The 21,231-nt window shown below is 45.2% G+C and overlaps 1 protein-coding gene across 6 annotated transcripts in view; it reads right to left on the bottom strand.

Moving 5' to 3' along the window:
* Positions 1-1,005: 1,005 nt before the first annotated feature.
* Positions 1,006-21,231, bottom strand: part of ASIP (agouti signaling protein) — a 149,633-nt gene continuing 129,407 nt past the window's right edge. For 5 of the 6 annotated variants that reach the window (XM_064382173.1, XM_012455164.2, XM_064382174.1 and 2 more), the window contains 3 exons: positions 8,251-8,420; positions 5,905-5,966; positions 1,006-1,182 (listed from right to left, as the gene is read on the bottom strand). In XM_064382173.1, coding sequence (XP_064238243.1) covers positions 1,006-1,182; positions 5,905-5,966; positions 8,251-8,420 — 409 coding nt within the window. Of the gene's footprint in view, positions 1,183-5,904; positions 5,967-8,250; positions 8,421-18,957; positions 19,038-21,231 lie in introns of those variants that run through there. The other variant, XM_012455162.2, reaches the window with a different exon arrangement.

Genomic DNA, 21,231 nt, shown 5'->3' with positions numbered 1-21,231 from the left:
TGCAATATATTCCCAATATGACATTTACTCAGCAGCAGCTGTAGTACAAGGAACAAAAGATTCTTGCCCTGTGGGACTGGAGCCTAAATGATAGAAAACAAAACAAGCAACTGGCAGCTTTCCTGTGTGTGGGTGTGTATGTGTTTTTGTTTCTTGTGTTAAAGAACGGAGAGGCAACAGGACACTTCCTTGGATTTATAACTAGAACAGGAATGATTATTTCCTTTTTTTAAAACACACAGTTTCACTCTGTTGCCAAGGCTGGAGTGCAGTGGTGTGATCATAGCTCACTGCAGCCTCAAATTCCAGGGCTCAAGCGATCTTCCTGCCTTAGCTGCCTGAGTATCTGCGACTACAGGCGCACGACACCACACCCGGCTAATTAAAAAAATTTTTTTGTAGAGACGGGGGGCGGGGCGGTGGGTGGGGGGGCTTCACTAGTTGCCCAGGCTGGTTTGAACTTCTGGGCTCAAGTGATCCTCCTGCCTCGGATTTCTTTCTTTACTTTTTTTGGCCCCTGGGGAGAAAGGAACTCCTAGGAGGAAACGTGGAAGGCTGAAAGGCGGTTCCTTTGTGGCTCCTTTCTGCCTGGCTGGTCTGAATTCCCTGGTTTTGGAGGCAGCCTCAGCTGTTCTCAGGTTTAAAGGTAGGGGGTAGCCTCGTTCCCAACGCCCAGCTCGGAGAAGCAGTGACTGGGAGTGCAGCTGTTGGGGTGGGACCATCGGCTTTCCTGAGCCCCAAGAGAGGAGAGCGTGCGCAGTCCGCGGAACTCCGTGGCGAAGGGACCGAGAGCTTTCGGGACCTTCACAGAAACAGCCGCACACCTTCGAGCAGCCGACATATATTGTATTTCGACTTTAGCCCAAGCCAGGTCTCCCTTAAGTCCCACCTCCTGGAAGCTCCGCCCGCACCCAGCCGTAGGAAGCCGTCCTGTTACGGATCACCCGCCCGAGAAGCGCCCCAAGTCCCCGAAGCCTGCCCTCCCGCGGCCGGGAAGGGGCGCGCTCAGCAGTTGACGTTGAGTACGCGGCAGGAGCAGGCGCTGCGGAAGAAGCGGCACTGGCAGGAGGCGCACGGGTGGCAGCAGGCGGGCGCTGGCGGCTTGCAGCTGCCGCGGGTGGCCACGCAGGGCGCGGATAGGGGGATCCGGGACCGCGCCAGTTTCTGCTTCGAAGCCTCCTTCTGCGTGGGAAACGCCGGGGCTTTACGAACCGGCCACGCCCGCCCCTCGCGTCCTCACCTCTGCCTGGGAGCTCCTCGGACTAGGGAGGTCCCGGCCCAGAGATTTCTCCGCCTGCTTGTCCACCGCCCGCTCAACTCAAGCCCGCAGGGTCCCTGCTAGCTCCCCAGTCAGATTTCCTCACCTCCATCCCCATCTAGACTTACCTGGCTCTTGCCTGGCCCTGGCCCTCTTCTCCCTAGTTTTTGTTTTGTTTTTAGACAGGGTTTCATTCTGTTGCCCAGGCTGGAGTGCAGTGGCGCGATCTCGGCTCACTGCAACCTCGACCTCCTGGTCTCAGGCGATTCTTCTACTTAAGCCTCCCAAGTAGCTGCAGGTGCGCGCCACCACCCTGGCTAATTTTATTTTCTATTTTTTGTAGATGGGGGTCTCACTATGTTGCCCAGGCTGGCTCAAATTTCTGGGCTCAAGTGATCTGCCTGCCTCGGTGTGGGAAGTAGAAAATTTCCTTTTTAAAGTTTCTTTTCTTGTTAAAGAGTAAGTATGCTAATAACTTAGTTAAGCCCTATCCTATGTAGCTGTTAAACGTGCCATGCTTACAGGCACATAGTATATTCTATGTCCTTGTACTTTAACCAAGATATCTGTGCTGGACATGCTCACAGGAATGTCTCAGCTATTACTTTTACCTGTTTAGATAAGTTTTAAGTTGTGGCTGAGCATGGTGGCTCATGCCTGTAATCCCAGCACTTTGGGAAGCCAAGGCGGGTGGATCACCTGAGGTCGGGAGTTTGAGACCAGCCTGACCAACATGGAGAAACCCTGTCTCAACTAAAAATTAAAAAAATTAGCTGGGTGTGGTGGCACATGCCTGTAATCCCAGCTACTTGGGAGGCTGAGGCAGGAGAATTGCTTGAACCCAGGAGACGGAGGTTGCGGTGAGCTGAGATCATGCCATTTCACTCTAGCCTGGGCAACAAGAGTGAAACTCTCTCAAGAAAAAAAAAAAAAAAGGAAAGTTTAAAGTTGTTAGCCAATTGGGTTTTAGTTTAGATTGTGAGGTCTGGCTCCAGCCAACAGACATCAGACACAGCAGTAAGGACCACCCAAATGCGTAAAAGATAACTTTGTGTGTTTTCCTTTCTTCATTATACTCTCATGGTAAGATGGCTAGTGAGAGTACCCTTTCCTGCAGTCTAGGAAGTAAAAATTGCATTGCTGAAAGATCTTTGTCTCAGTGCTAATTTTGCTTTGTGGTACTGAGCTTCTGTTTCCAACACTTGGCCTCCCAAAGTGCTGGGATTACAGGCGTGAGCCATGGCGCCCGGCTCTCTCCCTAGTTGTATAATATCATTTATGACTTCTCCCTTCCAGCCTATCTGCAATATCTGTGAGTTCTTCTTTACAACAGATCCAAAGTCCACCCACGTTTCCACTTCCATCGCTGCTACTATGGGCCAGGCCGCTGTCTTCTCCCCTCTTTTGCTCTGGCTCCCTTAGGGTCCATTCACCAGCACTAAAGGGACCTCTTGGAAGACCTGTGATCGCATACCACCCTGGCTTAAAGCCACTCAGTGGTTTCTAATTTTCTTTTTTTGAGTCGGAGTCTCGCCCTGTCACCCAGGCTGGAGTGCAGTGGCATGATCTCTGTTCACTGCAGCCTCTGCCTCCCGGGTTCAAGCGACTCTCCTGCCTCAGCCTGCTAATTTTTTTTTTTTTTTTTTTTTTTTTTTTTTGTATTTTTAGTAGAGAGGGGGTTTCTCCATGTTGGACAGGATGGCCTCAATCTCCTGACCTCATGATCTACCCTCTTCAGCCTCCCAAAGTGCTGGGATCACAGGCATGAGCCACCATGCCCAGCCTAAATGGTTTCTCTTTGAACTTAAAATGAAACAAACTTTCTTTTGACTTTTGACATTTGGCCCTTGCCTTCCTCTCCGACCCATCTTAACTTCACTGCCCCAGTTGTAAGGCCGGCTGCCTCGCCGGGAGCTAAATGGACACACTTATGTCTCCCCGTGCCGGCCTCTCTATGCTGGCTCCCCACACCCACTCCTATCTGGTCTCTCTATGCAGGCTCCACACACCCACCCTGCATTCCTCACTTGACCCCTTCAAAATTTAAAAAGCCTGCCAAAGATTTGTCCAATGCAGCTTAACATTGACCTCCCCAGCCGGTCAACCCACCAGTAGTCCCGCCTGGCAACCAATGGTAGCTTGCCCCATCGGCACCTTGACTTCCCCTCACCAATGAAACTGTCTGCTCTTTGTTTCCCTAGTGATCAATCAAACCCCCTCACCAATGAAACTCACCAATGAAACTGTCTGCTCTTTGTTTCCCTAATAATCAATCAACCCTCCTCACCAATGAAACTGTCTGCTCTCTGTTTCCCTAAAGACCAATCAATTACCTCCACTCCCTATAAAACCTCACACCCTGAGAAGCCCAGTGTGACTTCTCTGGCCCCTTCCCGGACCACAGAACCTCGCCCGGGAGCTGAATAAATTGGATTCTCATTTTCTCACACTGGCCTGTTTCCTCATTTTGACTCGGCAATATACCTTACACCAGTGTCCTGCCTTCTCTGCATGGAATGCAGCAGATGAGTTCCTGCTGTAGGACTCAGCAGAAGCTGTCTTGGACACTGCTGCCATAACTTGCTGCTTCCTTTTCTGGGAAGGAAACAGCCACTGGTCTCTGTACCTTCGATACAGGTAGCCACAGGTTGGTTGGTCATATGTGGCTACTGAATATGTGAAATGTGTCTAGTGCAACCTAGAAACTGAATTCTCTAATTTTAATTAATTTAAATTTAAAATGTAAAGCTGAAGCAGTATAAAAATATTTTTTCCCCTTAAACACAACTTTTTCGTTAGGACTACATTTCATGCTATTGAAAATTGAGCATTGGAATGAGATGTGATATTGTAAACTATGCACCAGATTTCAAAGATTTAGCACAACAAAAAGAACAAATTATTTCAATAACTTTTAAAATTAATAACATATTGAAATGTTAATATTTTGAATATACTGGATTAAATAAAATATTGCAATTAATTGCACTTTTTTTTTTTTACTTTTTAAAAATGTGGCTATCAGCAAATTTAAAATTAAGTTGCTCATACTGTAGTTCTTTTTTCAGACAGAGTTTCATTCTTGTCTCCCAGGCTGGAGTACAATGGCATGATCTTGGCTCACTGCAACCTCTGGCTTCCGGGTTCAAGAGATTCTCCTGCCTCAGCCTTCTAAGTAGCTGAGATTACAGGCATGCACTACCACGCCTGGCTAATTTTTGTATTTTTAGGAGAGACAGGGTTTACAGCCATAAGCCACCATGCCTGGCCTCACATTGTATTTCTGTTGGACATTGCTGCTCTAGGTTCCTGAGTTTTTCAGTCTATTGAAATGTTGCTTCCTTAGAGAGGCCTTCCCGAGGCCTCTTCCCTTCACTTTCATTACCATGCTGTAATTTCCTCTCACTCTTTATTTTCTGAATTTATTTACCTATGTACTGATTTACTTGCTGTTCACCTGTTTTCTCCACAAGAATGTAAACTCCATGAGAGCAGGGATAGGATATATCTTTCTTATTCACTGCTATGTTCCCAGTGCTTAGTATATAAATATATTTGTCAGTTATATATTGTTATCTGTCAATAATCTCATCTTGCTTGTTCACTTTACAGCCAACAAAATACACCTAGAGAGGAGCAGGGACTTTCTAAAGACCACACAGTGCTAGATCCTACCTCCTAATACCTAATCCAGTGCTCCTTGCTCTGGTTACAGTTGATATGATAAATAGAGGCACACTAAGACAGAAATAAGGTATGCATTTCAACAGTGCCTCAGTCCAGTATTTCCCAAAGTAGGAACATGTGTTAATGGTGGTATGATTTTAAAGGTACATGAATGTTAAATGACCCTCAATTATACAGTGAAAAAGGATTATTTTTTCAATCTTTTTCAACTTGAAATGATCAATTTGGTGTTAACATGTCCTTAGTGCTTTTCTAACACTTGCTAATCTGCATTTTTTTTTTTGGACAGAGTCTTGCTCTGTTGCCTAGGCTGGAGTGTAGTGGTGCCATCTTGGCTCACTACAACCTCCACCTCCCGGGTTCCAGTGATTCTCCTGCCTCAGCCTCCCGGGTAGCTGGGATTACAGGCATGTGCCATCACGCCTGGCTAATGTTTGTATTTATAGTAGAGACAGGGTTTCACCATGTTGGCCAGGCTAGTCTCAAACTCCTGACCTCAGGTGATCTGCTCACCTTGGCCTCCCAAAGTGCTGGGATTAAAGGCCTGAGCCACCGCTCCCAGCCTAAGTTTTAATTTTAGATAAATATATTAAATACATAGGTGAAACTCAGATATGGCAAAAGTTGTAAATTTGGTTTGGAAATGACTGAGGTTTGGGAAACACCACATTCATCCAAAAGGATGAGTGACAGTGAAATTTCAGGCAGAGGCTAACTAGTAGAGGAAGCTGCTTTTCAGCAGGTAATCTATTTTGCTCAGTGGACTTCAGCTGCCTGGGCTTCTGTGCTGGTCTGGCTCAGAGCTCAAGTCAGGAAGTCTTTAATAGCTTTCAGTTTCTTCTGTTAATATAGGTCTGAAAAATCTTTTATTTAGTTCTTAGCCAGAGCTTGGGGGTCCTCCTCCTTTAAGTCCAGTCTCACCCCAACAATGAGAACTCCCAGAACTTCCCTGTCCTTACCTTAGAAGATTTATTCTTTTCTGCTTCTTTCCTGCTGATCTTCTTGGATTTCTTGTTCAATGCTTCAAAGAGAGAAGGAGCAAAGAGAGATGTTTCTGGGGACATTGAGCTGCAGTGAAGTGAGAGGGGCAGAGGGGGCTTGGGAAGTTGCAAGGCAGGGGAGAGGAAGAGAAGCCTGCCAGATGAGTCACACTGTGAGACTCAAGCAAGTAGGTTCTTGTTAGCCCGGCTGCTGACTTGGAGCCAGGCACTGATAGCAACGTGTCCCCTGAGGGAAGGCAAACGGGAAATCCAAGCAGGCACTGGAATCTGCCTGTGGCACTCACGTGGGGCCTGGTCCCTTGACCTAGGTGAGCTTGGGCCACTCACAGCCACCCAGGTGCCCCTTTCTTCATCTCCGTTGTGGCAGGAGCAGGAACATTGTGATACACAGAAAATGGACTCCTGTCTTGTACACAGATGCACCTGTGTTCTCTATTTTCCATTCCTCACAGCTTTGGTGCCAGGCAGACCTTATTTGAATCCTGACTCTCCCAATATAACGACTGTGTGGCTGTGGTTACCTTACTTATCCTCCTTGAGAGTTCGTTTTTTTCATCTGCAAAAAAGGTTCTAAAATAGCTGCCTTGCAGTATTGTCTTGAAGATAAATGAAGTCTGTTTATAAACTGAAAAGTCTGTTACATCGAAGATCAATGAATGTTGTTTCTTCACTTCCCTGTCTGATATGTGTAGAATATCCTCTTTTCTTTCTTTCTTCTTTTTTTTAAATTTTGAGACAAAGTCTCACTCTGTCACCCAGGCTAGAGTGCAGTGGTGCGATCTCAGCTCACTGCTGCAACCTCCGCCTCCTGGGTTCAAGTGATTCTCCTGTCTCAGCCTCCTGAGTAGCTGGGATTACAGGTGTATACCACCATGCCCAGGTAATTTTTGTGTTTTTAGTAGAGATGGGGTTTTACCATGTTGGCTAGGCTGGTCTCAAACACTTGACCTCAGGTTATCTGCCCGCCTTGGCCTCCCAAAGCGCTGGGATTATAGGCATGAGCCATGATGCCTGGTTGATTATTTATTTATTAAAACAGTTCTTTTTTGAGACAGGGTCTCTCTGTCACCCAGGCTGGAGTGCAGTGGTGTGATCACAGCTCTCTGCATCCTCCTGAACTCAAGCAATCCTCCTGGCTCAGCCTCCCAAATAGCTAGAACCATAGGCATGCACCACCATTTCTGGCTAGTTTTTGTTTGTTTGTTTTTGAGACAAGGTGTTACTCTGTCACCCAGGCTAGAGTACAGTGACACAATCGCGGCTCATTGTAGGCTCAAACTCCTGGACTCAAATGATCCTCTCGCCTCAGCCTCCCAAGTAGCTGCGGCTACAGGTACATGCCACCATGCCTGGTTAATTTTCGTATTTTTAGTAGAGACGGGAATTCATTCTGTTGACCAGGCTGGTCTTGAACACCTGAGCTCAAGAGATCTGCCTTCCTTAGCCTACCAAGGTGCTGGGATTATAGGTGCACATCATCATGCCTTGCTAGTTTTTAAATTTTTCTGTAGAGACGGGGTCTCCCTATGTCGCTTAGGCTGGTCTTGAACTCCTAGGCTCAAACAATGCTCATGCCTCAGCTCCCCAAAGTGCTGGGATTACAGGCGTGAGCCACTTCACCCAGTCCCAAATATCCTCTTTTCCTAGCAAAAGGCAAGGTAGTAAGGGATATTAGTGTTGAGTTTAGGCTTAGGTTCTAGAATTAAGTACCTGACTTTGAATTCTGGCTTTGCCAGTTCAAAACTGTGATCCATGCTAGTTACTTAACTCTCCTAAGCCTCAAGTTCCTCAACTGTGAAATATGAATAATGTACTCACCTCACAGTGCCTACCACACAGTATGTCTATGATTATTATCAGGTGAAGTCAAACCAGATCTCCAATACCAGGCTCTAATGCCCCTCATATTTTCCCCTGGGCCATCATTTTAAACCCTGACATGGCAGGACTGGTCCATCCCAGACTTGTATATATTCTGAAGCATGTCCTAAAGTTTGTTACTGTTGACAGGAGTTCTGTGATTCCTTAAGTTTCAGAAATGCTAAGTTAAACGAAGTTCACCAAATGTCTTAACTCTAGGCCTTTCAGAGCCTCTGCCATGCTTAGCTGTATATTTGATTAGTGACATGCAGACCTTTTCCAAACCAAATGAGTCAAGGGACACTTATTCTCTCAGGATTATTTAATGGAATGAGTAAGAAGGAGCCGTGACCATGGCAGTGGATCCTGGTAGCACCCAGTGGAGCATGCTTGATCTCCTGCAGCCCCTCTCCTGGACCAGAGCCCAGAGGTTAGGTGACTTACCCACAATAGAGACAGAAGGTAAATCCAATAGGTTCACAGAGGAGTTGCTTCTCAGGCTTCCGCCATCTCGGAGCTTCTCCTCAGGTGGCAGGTGGCTGTAGGCAGTGAAGAAGCAGAGGAAGACCAGCAGGGTGGCCAGGAGCAGGCGGGTGACATCCATCCCAGGAGGCCTGAGTGGGACAGAGAAGGTGGTCAGGTGGGTGGGTCAGGAGTAGTGGTAAGAGGCCTTCCTGCTTTCTTTGTGCTTCTTTGGGCTGGTGTTCTGACCCTGTTAGGCAAGTGTCCTGCTAGAGCTGGAGGATTAGCAAGGTTTAGGATGGGGAAGGGGAATTGATGAGGGAAGAAGAGAGAAGAGAGACGGGGAGAGGAAGAGAGAAGGACGGAATAGAAAGAGATTGGAGCAAAGAGAAAAGGAATGCATTGCACTGGTCTCTGCTATCCAGAGGGTGGTGTGTTGGCTGCTTCCATTTTTTTAATGTTTGTGGCCCCAGAGACCCTAGGCCTGGGCAGAGTTGTTGAAAGGCCCCCAGTAAGACCTCACAGTAGCAGAGATTTTACTAAAGTGCACAGAATAAGGATAAGGCTCAGTGAGAAAGATGCAGAGATAAATGGCTCTTACAGACAAGCATATATGTTGGCTCATACCCTAGATTCCCGAACCCAGAGAGAACAAGTATAGTTTGTGTCAGGAGGATAGACCTGTCAACATAGACCAACTGGAATTATGTATTATTTATTTATTTGCTAGCTGGATTTATTTTTGTTTTTTGTTTTTTAGATGGAGTCTCACTCCTGTCACCCAGGTGGGAATGCAATGGCATGATCTTGTCTCACTGCAATCTCTGCTTCCCGGGTCCAAGCAATTCTCCTGCCTCAGCCTCCCAAGTAGCTAGGATTACAGGTGCCCACCACTATGCCTGGCTAAGTTTTGTATTTTTTGGTAGAGATGGGGTTTTACCATGTTGGTCAGGCTAAGCATTTTATATAATCTAATTCTTTTTTTTTAATTTTTGAGACAGAGTCTTGCTCTGTCAGCCAGGCTGGAGTGCAATGGTGTGATCTCTGCTCACTGCAATCTCTGCCTCCCAGGTTCAAGTGATTATCATGCCTCAGCCTCTTGAGTAGCTGGGATTACAGGTGTGTGCCACCATGCCTGGTTAATTTTTATATTTTTAGTAGAGACAGAATTTTGCCATGTTGGCCAGACTAGTCTTGAACTCCTGGCTTCAAGTGATCTGCCAGCCGCTGCCACTGCACGCGGCCCATATTTTCTAACTCAAACTCATATAGTTTTTTTTGTTGTTGTTATTCTTTGTTTTGAGACAGAGTCTCACTCTGTCACTCAGGCTGGAGTGCAATGACACGATCTTGGCCCACTGCAGCCTCAACATCCCAGGCTCAGGCCATCCTCCCACCTCTTCCTCCCAAGTAGCTGGCACTAATGTACCAACATGCCTGGCTAATTAAAAAAAAATTTTTTTTTTGTAGAGATGAGGTCTCACTCCATTACCCAAGTTGGTCTTGAATTCCTGGGCTTAAGTGATCCTCCCACCTCAGTTTCCCAAAGCAAGCCACCACTCAGCCATATGTATTAATTTGTGTATATACACACACACACACACACACACACACACACACACACACACACACACAATATATGTATATAAATATAAAGCTGGAAAGGATATAAAATATATAAAATAGCTGGAAATGATATAAAATATATAAATAAATAGCTGGAAAGGATATAAAAGATATAAAAAATCTGGAAAGGATAAAAAATATAAGGCTGGAAGGGATATATGTAAATATAAAGCTGGAAAGGATGGTGGAGAGCCCTGTCATTGAGATGCTAACATCCTAGAAGGAGCACGCTATGGTGTATATAAGGAGAACTCTCTAGTGAATATTTTCTCACAGAAAGTAATAAATTCCAGCCAAACTTGGCTACTTCCTGGTCCCCATGTGATGCTTGTCCTTTCCCACTGATCGTAGTGCCTAGCTTACTATACAAACATTAATTTACTTATGATTTGTTAATGGTCATCAAAGCCCTTAGTGACTACAGTGCTCATTTGCCCTTCTCACATTTCATTACATTTTTAAATGATTCTATTAAAAAAAAAAAAAAAGAATATCCAACGGAGACCCTATGTAGTCCACAAAGCATAAAATATTTACTATCTGGGCTTTTACAGAAAAAGTTTGCCAACCCCCGTCTAGACTGTAAGAATCATGATGGATTGGAATAAGAACATTGTGTTTTCTCTATTGATATCTACTAACCAATGGAGCACTTAACTCTTTCCTTCCTTCCTCTTTTTTCTCTTTCTTTTCCTTCATTCCTTTTTTTCTTTTTCTCTTTCCCTTTCTTCCTTCCTCCCTTCCCTCCTTCCTTCCCTCCCTCCTTCCCTTCCTTCCTTCCCTCCCTTTCTTCCTTCCTTTCTTCCCTCCCTCCCTTCCTCCCTCTTTTTCTTTCTCTCTCTCTTTCCCTCCCTCCTTCCCCTCCTTCCTTCCTTCCCTTCCTCCCTTCCTTCCCTCCTTCCTTCCTTCTGTCCCTCCCTCCCTTCTCTTTCTCTTTCCCTTCCTCCTTCCCCTCCCTTCCTCCCTCCCTTTCTTTCTTTTTTCTTTTCTTTTCTTTCATCTTTTCTCAACGTGTTGCCCAGGCTGCAGGGCAGTGATGAGATCTTGGCTCACTAAAACCTCCGCCTCCCAGATTCAAGCAATTCTCCTGCCTCAGCCTCCCAAGTAGCTGGGACTACAGGTGCCCACCACCATGCCAGGCTAATTTTGGTATTTTTAGTACAGACAAGGTTTCACCATGTTGGCCAGACTGGTCTCAAGCTCCTGGCCTCAAGTGATCTGCCCGTCTTGGCTTCCCAAAGTGCTGGGGTTACAGGTGTGAGCCACTGCACCCGGCCCAATTATTTCTTCAGGTAAAGATACTGATGACCCCTTATTAAAAGACTAATGTGCCAATAATATTTCTCATTAATTTATCAGATTTCAGATTTGTTTTAGTACAGGACTGGGTCTTAAGGAGACAAGAGCTAGGACTGGTAAGCTTTGATTGTGGATGCAGAGGAAAAATCTACATCATGAATAGTTATCATAATGTTTTGAAACTTATTATTATACCATACTGCCTAGAGTTCATAAAGATTCAGTAGAGTAACACTTGGAATACAAATATGAAATATTTATAAACTAGATAATATGTTAGTTTCATAAAATTAAATATATATTTAAAATTTTTATTCTGTATCACTGATCTCTTCCAAAAGCAATATCAAATTTAATTTTTAGCTTCTGATTGTTGCTAAAAAGACCATTTTTCAAACAACAGAATCTAGCTTTAATGGGTATTAATTATGAAGTCAAATCAGAAATAAATTCAACCTGGCCCGGCATGGTGGCTCACACCTGTAATCCCAGAGCTTTGGGAGGCCAAGGTGGGTGGATCACCTGAGATCAAGAGTTCGAGACCAGCCTGGCCAACATGGCGAAATCCTGTTTCTACTAAAAATACAAAAATTAGCCAGGCGTGGTGGCAGGTGCCTATAAATCCACCTACTCAAGAGGCTGAGGCAGGAGAATCGCTTGAACCCAGGGGGAGGAGGTTGCAGTGAGCTGAGATCATGCCACTTCACCGGAGCCTGGGTGAAAGAGAAAGTGTCAGAAAAGGGAAGGGAAGGGAAGGGGGAAGGGAAGGGAAGGGAGAAGGGAAGGGAGAAGGGAAGGGAAGGGAGAAAGGAAGGGAAGGGAGAAGGGAAGGGAAGGGAGAAGGGAAGGAAGGAATTCATTTCCTTTAAAAAACAAGGAAAGTAAAGGATAGTGATGTGGTGGAATGTGGTGGGGAGAAGCTCTGATTAACAAAAGGCTCTTAGCCAAGAAAGGTGGCACAAGACTGTGGTCCCAGCTACTCTGGCAGCTGAGGTGGGGGAATCACCTGACCCCAGGAAGTCGAGGCTACAGTGAGCTGTGACTGTGCCATTGCCCTCCAGCCTGGGCAACAGAGTGAGACTCTGACTCAAAAACAAAAATGAAAAAGCTCAATTAAGGCAAGTTATAAGTGGCATGTTATTAACTGGGAGGCAGTATGTGTAGTTATTTTGTCTTTGGATTTTCCTTACCATAAATGATATACTCATGGGCCAAAAAGTGTAATGGTAATTTCTGCAAAGAAGTGAGACTGATCAGAAAATCTGAGTTAGAAAAGGAGTCCAGGCATGGTGGCTCCCACCTGTAATCCCAGTACTTTAAGAAGCCACAGAGGGAGGATTCCTTGAGCCCAGGAGTTTGAGACCAGTCTGGGCAAAATAGTGAGACCTCATCTCTACAAAAATTTTTTTAAAAATTAGCTGGGTGTGATGGTACACACCTATGGTCCCAGCCACTTGGGAGGGTAAGGTAGGAGGGAGGATTGCTTGAAGCTGGGAGGTTGAGGCTGCAGTGAGCTGTGATCATACCAAAAAAGAAAAGAAAGGAAGAAAGAAAAAGGTGGCAGGAGTTTGGGGAAGATTAACTTAGACCCAGGAACAGGATTGAGAATGAGGGGGCTGAATCAACAGTCCAATTCAATATCCAAGGGGCGGTGGGACAGCTCATGACCAGAAGCTAATATCCATGGAACTGGACATCCATGGAGTGGCCTAAGTCCACACTGATCACTTTCTATAAACACTTGATAATGTAGGTACAAGCTCTCTTCACCATCAGAGCAGCCACAGGCCTAATGTAAACACTAGTCACCGTACAATGGGTAAGCAGGAGATCTTACCAGGTCAAATCCTCAGCCTAACTCAGAACAAGTGAATCCTAGGGGTTAGTTTAAAAGAAAGAAACAACCCCCTACCCCCCCTACCCCCATCCACCAACCACCCTACACAAAACAGTTCTCCTGGTACAACTATACAACTGGACCAAGTCTTGGATTGGTGAAGTCTCAGTGGAATAAATCTTACTTGGGTATTATAGGGAGAGGGATAAAGACCAGTATTCCTTACATCAATTCTGGAGGGTTATGTATATTCTAAATGCAATACAGGTCCATAATGTTTAGTTGTATTAGATGTTTTTTAGAATTCAGAACTTTGTGAATGTTAGAAAAATAGTATCATCTATATATTATATTAAATCATATATAAGGGGTCTGGGAGTAGCCCATAATAAAAATATTAATGCTTCTTATAGCAAAAAGGCATGGATCTTCATAACAAGCAGGATGAATACAGACTATCAATTGATTCGCATCAATTCAGGATGGGTTTTGTTGCTAAATGTCTTCAGGCTAAGGTCAGATTTTACTGCCAAATGAGTTGCCAAAGGGGGAACAAAACCTTATTTTCAGGGTGTTGGGATTTTGCAATTACAGGTAAAGGTTTGTGGACCTGCATAGACCTTGTTGCTGTTACTACTCATCAGGGACATACACTCCCTGCTATTAATACAGGACAAAAATGCTAGACCGGGCACTGTGGCTCATGCCTGTAATCCCAGCACTTTGGGAGGCCAAGGCAGGTGGATCATCTGAGGTCAGGCGTTCAAGACCAGCCTAACCAACATGGTGAAACCCCGACTCTACTAAAAATATAAAAATTAGCCTGGCATGGTGGTGCATGCCCGTAATCCCAACTACTCGGGAGGCTGAGGCAGGAGAATCGCTTGAATTTGGGAGGCAGAGGTTGCAGTGATTCCAAGATTGTGCTACTATACTCTAGCCTGGGTGACAGAATGAGACTCTATCTCAAAAAAAAAAAAAAAAAAATTACACGACAGTAATGCTGACAGCAATGAGAAACTGTGCAATTGTGTTTCTCAACTGTTCTTCCACTCTGCAGTATGACGACTATTCTTTGATCTGTGATATCTCCGATAACAATTCTCCTTTTAAATTCATCATCTTCATTGAGTTACTATTTCGGACTTAAGATGAGTTGCTCTTCAGCATGGTGGATAAAAAGAAGAATCTGACACACGAGTCAAATCACCTGGATGAACCTGTCATTTAAATGGCAGTGTGACCCTAGGTCCATCTAGGTCTCAGCTTTCTCAGTTTTAAAATAAGGGGATAGGGTCTGGCACTCACACTTGTAAGAACAGCAATTTGGGAGGCTGAGGCGGGTGGATCACTTGAGGCCAAGAGTTTGAGACCATCCTGGCCAACATGGTGAAACCCCGTCTCTACTAAAAATACAAAAATTAGCCTGGCAGTGCGTGCCTATAATCCCAGTTACTCAGGAGGCTGAGGCATAAGAATTGCTTAAACCTGGGAGGTGGAGGTTGCAGTGAGCCAAGATCGTGCCATTACATTCCAGCCTAGGCAACAGAGTGAGACTCTGTCTCCAAAATAAAAAAATAAGAGGATAGGACTATATGACTTAGTATAGAGTATGAGGCACAGAGTAGAAACTTGATAAAGATTTAATGAATGAAAGAATCTACCTTCTATCCTTAAACTCTATGAATCCTGTCTTAGTGTATTTAGGTGGCTGTAACAAAATATCATAGACTGGGTGGTTTCTAAACAATAGAAATTTATTTCTCACAGTTCTGGAGGCTGGAAGTCCAAGATCAAGGTGCAAGAAGATTCAATATCTAGTGAGGGCCTATTTCTTCATAGACAGCCATCATCTCACTCTAATCTCACAAGGTGGAAGGGGTTTCCCTTGGGCTTCTTTTATAAAGGGACTAGTCTCATTCATGAGGGCTCTGCCACCATGACCTAGTCACCTCCAAAAGGCCCCACCTCCTTATACCATCACCTTGGGGGTGAGGATTTTAACATCTGAATCTGAGAGGGCATAAACATTCAGACCATAGCAAATTCCTGATTTCCAATTCTTGCCTCCCAGTCATTGTGCTATTAGGCAGCTTAAATAGTTACACAGAGAAAGATTTTATAAGGGCCACTTGTTATGCTTCCTTAAGAGCTGAAGTAGTTACAAATGCATGAGTGTGACTGAATCTGACTAATCTGACCAAAGAGGGCATGGAAAGTCATGGAAAGTTTGTACAAGCCCACTACAATTATATTAATAGCAGTGAGTTTGTCCCTCATGAGTAGTAACAGCAATGAGGGTTCATACAGGTCCATTGCAGTTGGCTGATGTAACCCAGGAGTCTTGTTGATATGTGTGTGCAAACATGTATGCTAATGTGTAAGATCTCTGATTGAGGGAATATAGGAGAGACAACAGTGTCGAGATCATCACCAAGTAGGATACACTCAGCATCCTGAGTGTGCACTGAGGACATCACCTTAGCAACAGCACTGGGGATAGCGTCATATCTTGATTCTTCAGGGTTAGGGCCTTGTTTCTCAAAGCAAAGGAAAGGACTACAATCTCCTAGTCATGGGGCATGGCTAAGTACCTATTGGGACGGAGGTTTAGTGAGAGATAACTGAATAAGAAGCAAAGGCAGTAATCTTTTTAATTTTTTTGAAATGTGGTCTCACTGTGTTGCCCAGGAGGGCCTCAAAATTCCTGGCCTTAAGTGATCCTCCTGCCTCAGCCACCCAAATAGCTGGGACTATCTCCCCTTTCAATTTTTATTTCAGCATTGTTTTAGTTTTTGTTTGTTTTTTTGTTTAAGCAGAGTCTTATTGAAGACAGTGAACAGTGTCAGCTACTCACCATACCAGGTGTTCATGAGGCACAACCCTAACAGCCTGCCTTGGGCTTTGCTAATGGCACTGGTCAAGGCAGCCAGAGTGTCTGGGTAGCCAGCAAGTTGGCATTGGAGGGGAGGTGACTGGGCTCAGTTAATCATAGTAGTGTCTTTCACCAGCCCTGTCAAGCACCAATGGCCAGGGACCTGGAGGTCTGGGTGAAGCTCATCCCTATGGAGGAGAGTGAACAGAAATCAAGAAGTGTCAGCTGGGGCCCAGCATGGAGGAGCACCTGCAGACTTCAGCAGACTCATACAGGTTAGTGCGCATGAAGGCTGGCTTTCCTTTGATCAGGCTTTTGGAACAGAGCATATATTTGAGAAGAAAGGGAAATGATAGTAGGAGGGAATTCTTAACCTCAAAATTGTCTGCAAAACATTGTGCATATGTGATTTTTCAAGGGAGAGGGTCCATAGCTTTCTCTGGGTCCATAATGGGTACTCTGGCCCTGAAAAAGCTCAGAATGTTTGTATATGATATTCCTACAACCTGCATTCACAATCACAGACACATAAGGGCAGGGGAGGTTGTTGGTTTTTTTCAGTTTAGGCAGTAGTTCAGTTCTACAGTGGGGAAAATTTCTTGTTGAAAGGGACACATCATTCTAGACTGGTACTTGATCAGAATATATTTAAAAAATATAAGGCCAAAGCAAATTAAAGATTATAAAAAGTATGATCCTGTAAACATCAAAACATACTCAAATATGTACATGCTTGAAAAAAGTCTAGAAGGATATGCAGAGAAAAAAGTCTAGAAGGATAAACATTATGATTTTAGTGATGATTACTCCTTAGGAGTGGAATTGAGAATGGAGAGTGAAGTAGAAACATGCATGTTTTACTTTATGTACCTCTGTATTTGAATTTTAAAAATAAGCATGTCATTACTTTGTAACAAAAAAACAAAGGATGGCCAAGTGCAGTGGCTCACATCTATTCACCCAGCACTTTGGGAGGCCAAACTGGGAGGACCACTTGAGTCCAGGAGTTCGAGACCAAGTTCAAGACCAGCTTGGGTGACATAGGGAGACCTCATCTCTGCAAAATGTTTAAAAATTAGTCAGTCGTGATGGCGCGCGCCTGTAGTCCCAGTTACTCAGGGGGCTGAGGTGGGAGGATTGCCTTAGCTCAGGAGGTTGAGGCTGCAATGAGCCATGATTGTGCCACTGCACTCCAGCCTGGGCAATAGAGCAAGACGCTATCTCAAAAATAAAAATAAAAACAAAAACAAAGGATGATATTATAGAACTAAAATACTGGATGCTACCTAACATAGCCTCAAAGGATTTAAAGAAGTTGGATGGAGAGTCATATATCATTTGTGACAATGAGGTTGGGGAACTGATAGGACTCTCCTTCCCTTTTGTAGGTCAAATTCAGGGTATAGTTTGCTCTCAACAACTAATGCTCTGTCACCAAAACATACAGCTTGCTTGTCATGTATCTTCTTTCACCTGGTGCCCATTTCTGCCCCAGCATACTTTCAAACTCTACTACCCTTCTGGTTCATCAGCCACTGTTTCTGAAATGCCAAAACTTGGGAAAGGCAACACACAATTTTTGTTGTGGTTTAGTTTCTTAGCCAAGCTAGCTCTCCCAAATTCTGAGGGTCATGGCCCAGGAGAGAACCACCTCCCATTATTAGTTGCCTGAATTTTGCACAAGAGATGTTCGGCAGCTGCAGGGGATCCTGCTTCTCCCAACATCTTCCACCCACCTGGGTTATATCTGCAGCAAGAGCCTGGCTGGGGTGAGCATAGGAGGCTAGATGAGTGACTTTCATTAAAGTCCACTCAGGTTTATTAGTAATGTCCATGATCAGACATAATTTCTGGGGTAGCATGAGGGTGGCAATATGTTTGATCTACTTAGTGTTATCCTAGAATAGCCAATCAAATCATCACGTTTATTTTTATTTATATTTTAATTTTTTAGAGATAGGGTCTTGCTCTATTGTCCAGGCGGTAGTGCAGTGGCACAATCATAGCTCACTGTGGTCTCAAACTCCTGGGCTTAAGTGATCCTCCCACCTCAGCCTCCCAAGTAGCTGGGACTACATGCACACGCCACCATGCCTGGCTAATTTTAAAATATTTTGTAGAGATGGGGTCTTGCTATGTTGCCCAGGCTTGTCTCGTACTCCTGGCCTCAAGTGATCCTCTTACCTCAGCCTCCCAAAGAGTTGGGATTATAGGCAGGAACCACTGTGCGTGGCCAACAAATATTTTTTGAATGCTATTCAAAAGTCTTATCTGATGGCTCCCTTTCAGGGGAGGTAATTATTCTCTCTTCTCTACACACATTGTATTGTAATTATTTGTTCATTTGTCTGCCTCTTCTAGACTGAGGACTCATCAAGAGTAGAGCCTGTGCCTCATTCATCTCCATACCCATACCCCCTACCCCAACACACACCAACCCAGGGGCTAGCATCGGTACAAAATAAGGCATTAGGAAATGTTTCTGTCAACTGAATCAAGTTACTATACATTCAACGTATGTAAATAATGAACTCCCTTCCTTTAAATGGCTTTCAGTGCTGCAGGGAAGAGAGACAAGTAACTAACAAAAGGAGAGGGGAAGCCAGGCTCGGTGGCTCACACCTGTAATCCTAGCACTTTGGGAGGCTGAGGCAGGCGGATCACCTGAGGTCCAGAGTTCGAGACCAGCCTGACCAACATGGAGAAACCCTGTCTCTACTAAAAACACAAAATTAGCTGGGCATGGTGGTGCATGCCTGTAATTCCAGCTACTTGGGAGACTGAGGTAGGAGAATTGCTTGAACCTGGGAGGCTGAGCTTGCGGTGAGCTGAGATGGAGACTGCGCCACCGGACTCCAACTTGGGCGACAGAGTGAGAGAAAAAAAAAAGGAGGAGGGGGAAGTGCTAGAGTTGAGGCACAAGTGAAACAAATGCTGCCTTGGGTATACAGAAGAAAGAGGGAGGTTCCATAGTATGGGGTCTCGGGCCTCTCTAATTTCCTCGGCCTCCTTCCAATTTTGGTCTGCAGCCCCTAGAGTGCTCCACACTCACCTCTGTGTGGCTCCTGCTGAATCCCCCTCTCTCATGTGTGTCTGTGTAGCAGGCAGGGGTGCCTTCTTCTCTGGACTCTGCAGCCTTTTCCCTCTGGCAGTCTCCTTGAATTTCCTGCTCTACAGGATAGCTTTTTAAAATAGTCATCCTGTCAGTGGTGGCCATATGTGCATAGCTAAAGCCAATTACTGAGATTTCCATTATATTTTAATCAGTTATGTTAGCTGAAGATTTCTTAAGAAGCTAAACTGCATGCTGGGAAGATCATTAAGGCCTGTATGTCCAAATTAAGCAGGTGACCCTGAGGTTGCAGGACGTAGTGGGTGGCCTGAGTCGGGGGTACAGGTGCCAAGTTCCTGATCCTTTCCCAAGAGTTAATTCTAGGCATTCCATTACCTCTCTCCTGATAAAAGAGGGACACCAAATTCTTCATCATACCTATCTCCCCAAATACAAGTTATAGGTAGGCAACCTAATTTGCCAGGCCCTGTGAAGAATGAAAATGTAGGACCCCTTGTAAAAAAATTAAGAGATGGTGACAGGAGAGCGTTAAGCCAAACCTGTGGCCCTTTAAGCATGAGGCCCTGTACAGCTGCACAAGCTGCATGCTCACGAAGCCAGCTGGTTACAAGATTGAGAAAGTTGACACTGATCATATGATATGGTGGCTATGAAGAAGTTTGTGGATTGGGGGAAACATTACATTACACTCAGTAGAGTTTTGGCAGTAAGTTATATAACAATGAGATGGCTTATAGACATCACCTTCAGCTATCTAACCAGGGCCCTGAGCATCAGAGACCTCAATGGATGCGAGGAGATAGGGGATTGGGGTTAGGGGGTGTGAGTGGGTTTGGGGAGTCAAAGAAAGAACCAGCATGTAAAAACCTGAGTTCTGGTCCCAACCCTGCCACTAACTCCCTATGTGATTTCTGGCAAGTTACTTTCTCTCTATGGATAACTTTTTCTTCACCTGTATGAGAAAAAAATTGAATTATTAGATTTTTTTTTTTTTTGAGACAGGGTCTTGCTCTGCCACTCAGGCTGGAGTGCAGTGGTGTCATCTCAGCTCACTGCGACCTTTGCCTTCAGAGTTCAAGCAATTCTCCCAGCTCAGCCTCCCTAGTAGCTGGGACTACAGGCACATGCCACTACGCCTGGATAATTTTTTTTTTTGTATTTTTGGTAGAGTTGGGGTTTTACCATGTTGCCCAGGCTGATGAATTATTAGATTTTTAAGTTCTCTTCTAACTTTGACTTGCTGTTATTCCAAATGAGTGGCATCCCATTCAGAGAGGCTACAACATATGCCATTGAATATTTCTTTCTTTCCGTTTTTTTGTTTGTTTGTTTTTTGTTTTTTGAGACAGAGTCTCACTCCGTCACCAGGCGCCAGGCTGGAGTGCAGTGGCGCGACCTCGGCTCACTGCAACCTCCGCCTCCCGGGTTCAAGCAATTCTCTTGCCTCAGCCTCCCGAGTAGCTGGGACTACAGGCGCGCGCCACCATGCCCAGCTAATTTTTTTGTATTTTTAGTAGAGACAGGGTTTCACCATGTTGGCCAGGATGGTCTCGATCTCTTGTCCTCGTGATCTGCCTGCCTCGGCCTCCCAAAGTGCTGGGATTACAGGCGTGAGCCACCGCGCCCGGCCTCTCTGTTTTTATAGACAGGGTCTTGCTCTGTCACCCAGGCTGGAGGGCAGTGGTGAGATCATAGCTCACTGCAGACTTGACCTTCTGGGCTAAAGCAATTCTCCCACCTGAGCCTCCCAAGTAGCTGAGATATCACCTTCAGCTGTCTAACCAGGGCCCTGGGCATCAGATATCTCAATGGAGGTGAGGAGATAGGGGATTGGGGGTGGGGGTGGGGGTGGGGGGTGGGAGTGGGTTTGGGGAGTCAAAGAAAGAACCAGTATGTGAAAACCTGAGTTCTGGTCCCACCCCTGCCACTAACAAGGTGTGAGCCACCATGCCAGGACAATAATTTTTTTAGTAGAGATGAGGTCTCACTATGTTGCCCAGGCTGGTCTCGAACTCCTGGGCTCAAGAGACACTCCAACCTTGGCCTCCCAAAGGGCTGGAATTACAAGCATGAGCCACTGTGCCTGGCCTGAATATTTCTTTTATGGCAAGGATTTGCCCTCTGAGAATAAATATGACTTCTGAAAATACAGCCTAGCTCTATTGCCCTAGACTGGAGTGCAGTGGCGTGATCTCGGCTCACTACAACCTCTACCTCCCGGGTTCAAGCAATTCTCCTGCCTCAGCCTCTGGA

This window comes from Aotus nancymaae, unplaced genomic scaffold (genome assembly GCF_030222135.1).
Source record: "Aotus nancymaae isolate 86718 unplaced genomic scaffold, 86718_ANA_hifiasm-v0.15.2.pri h1tg000029l, whole genome shotgun sequence".
NCBI lineage: Eukaryota > Metazoa > Chordata > Mammalia > Primates > Aotidae > Aotus > Aotus nancymaae.
Note: the sequence above shows the minus strand (reverse complement) of the source record. Positions and strands in the feature narration are given on the sequence as shown.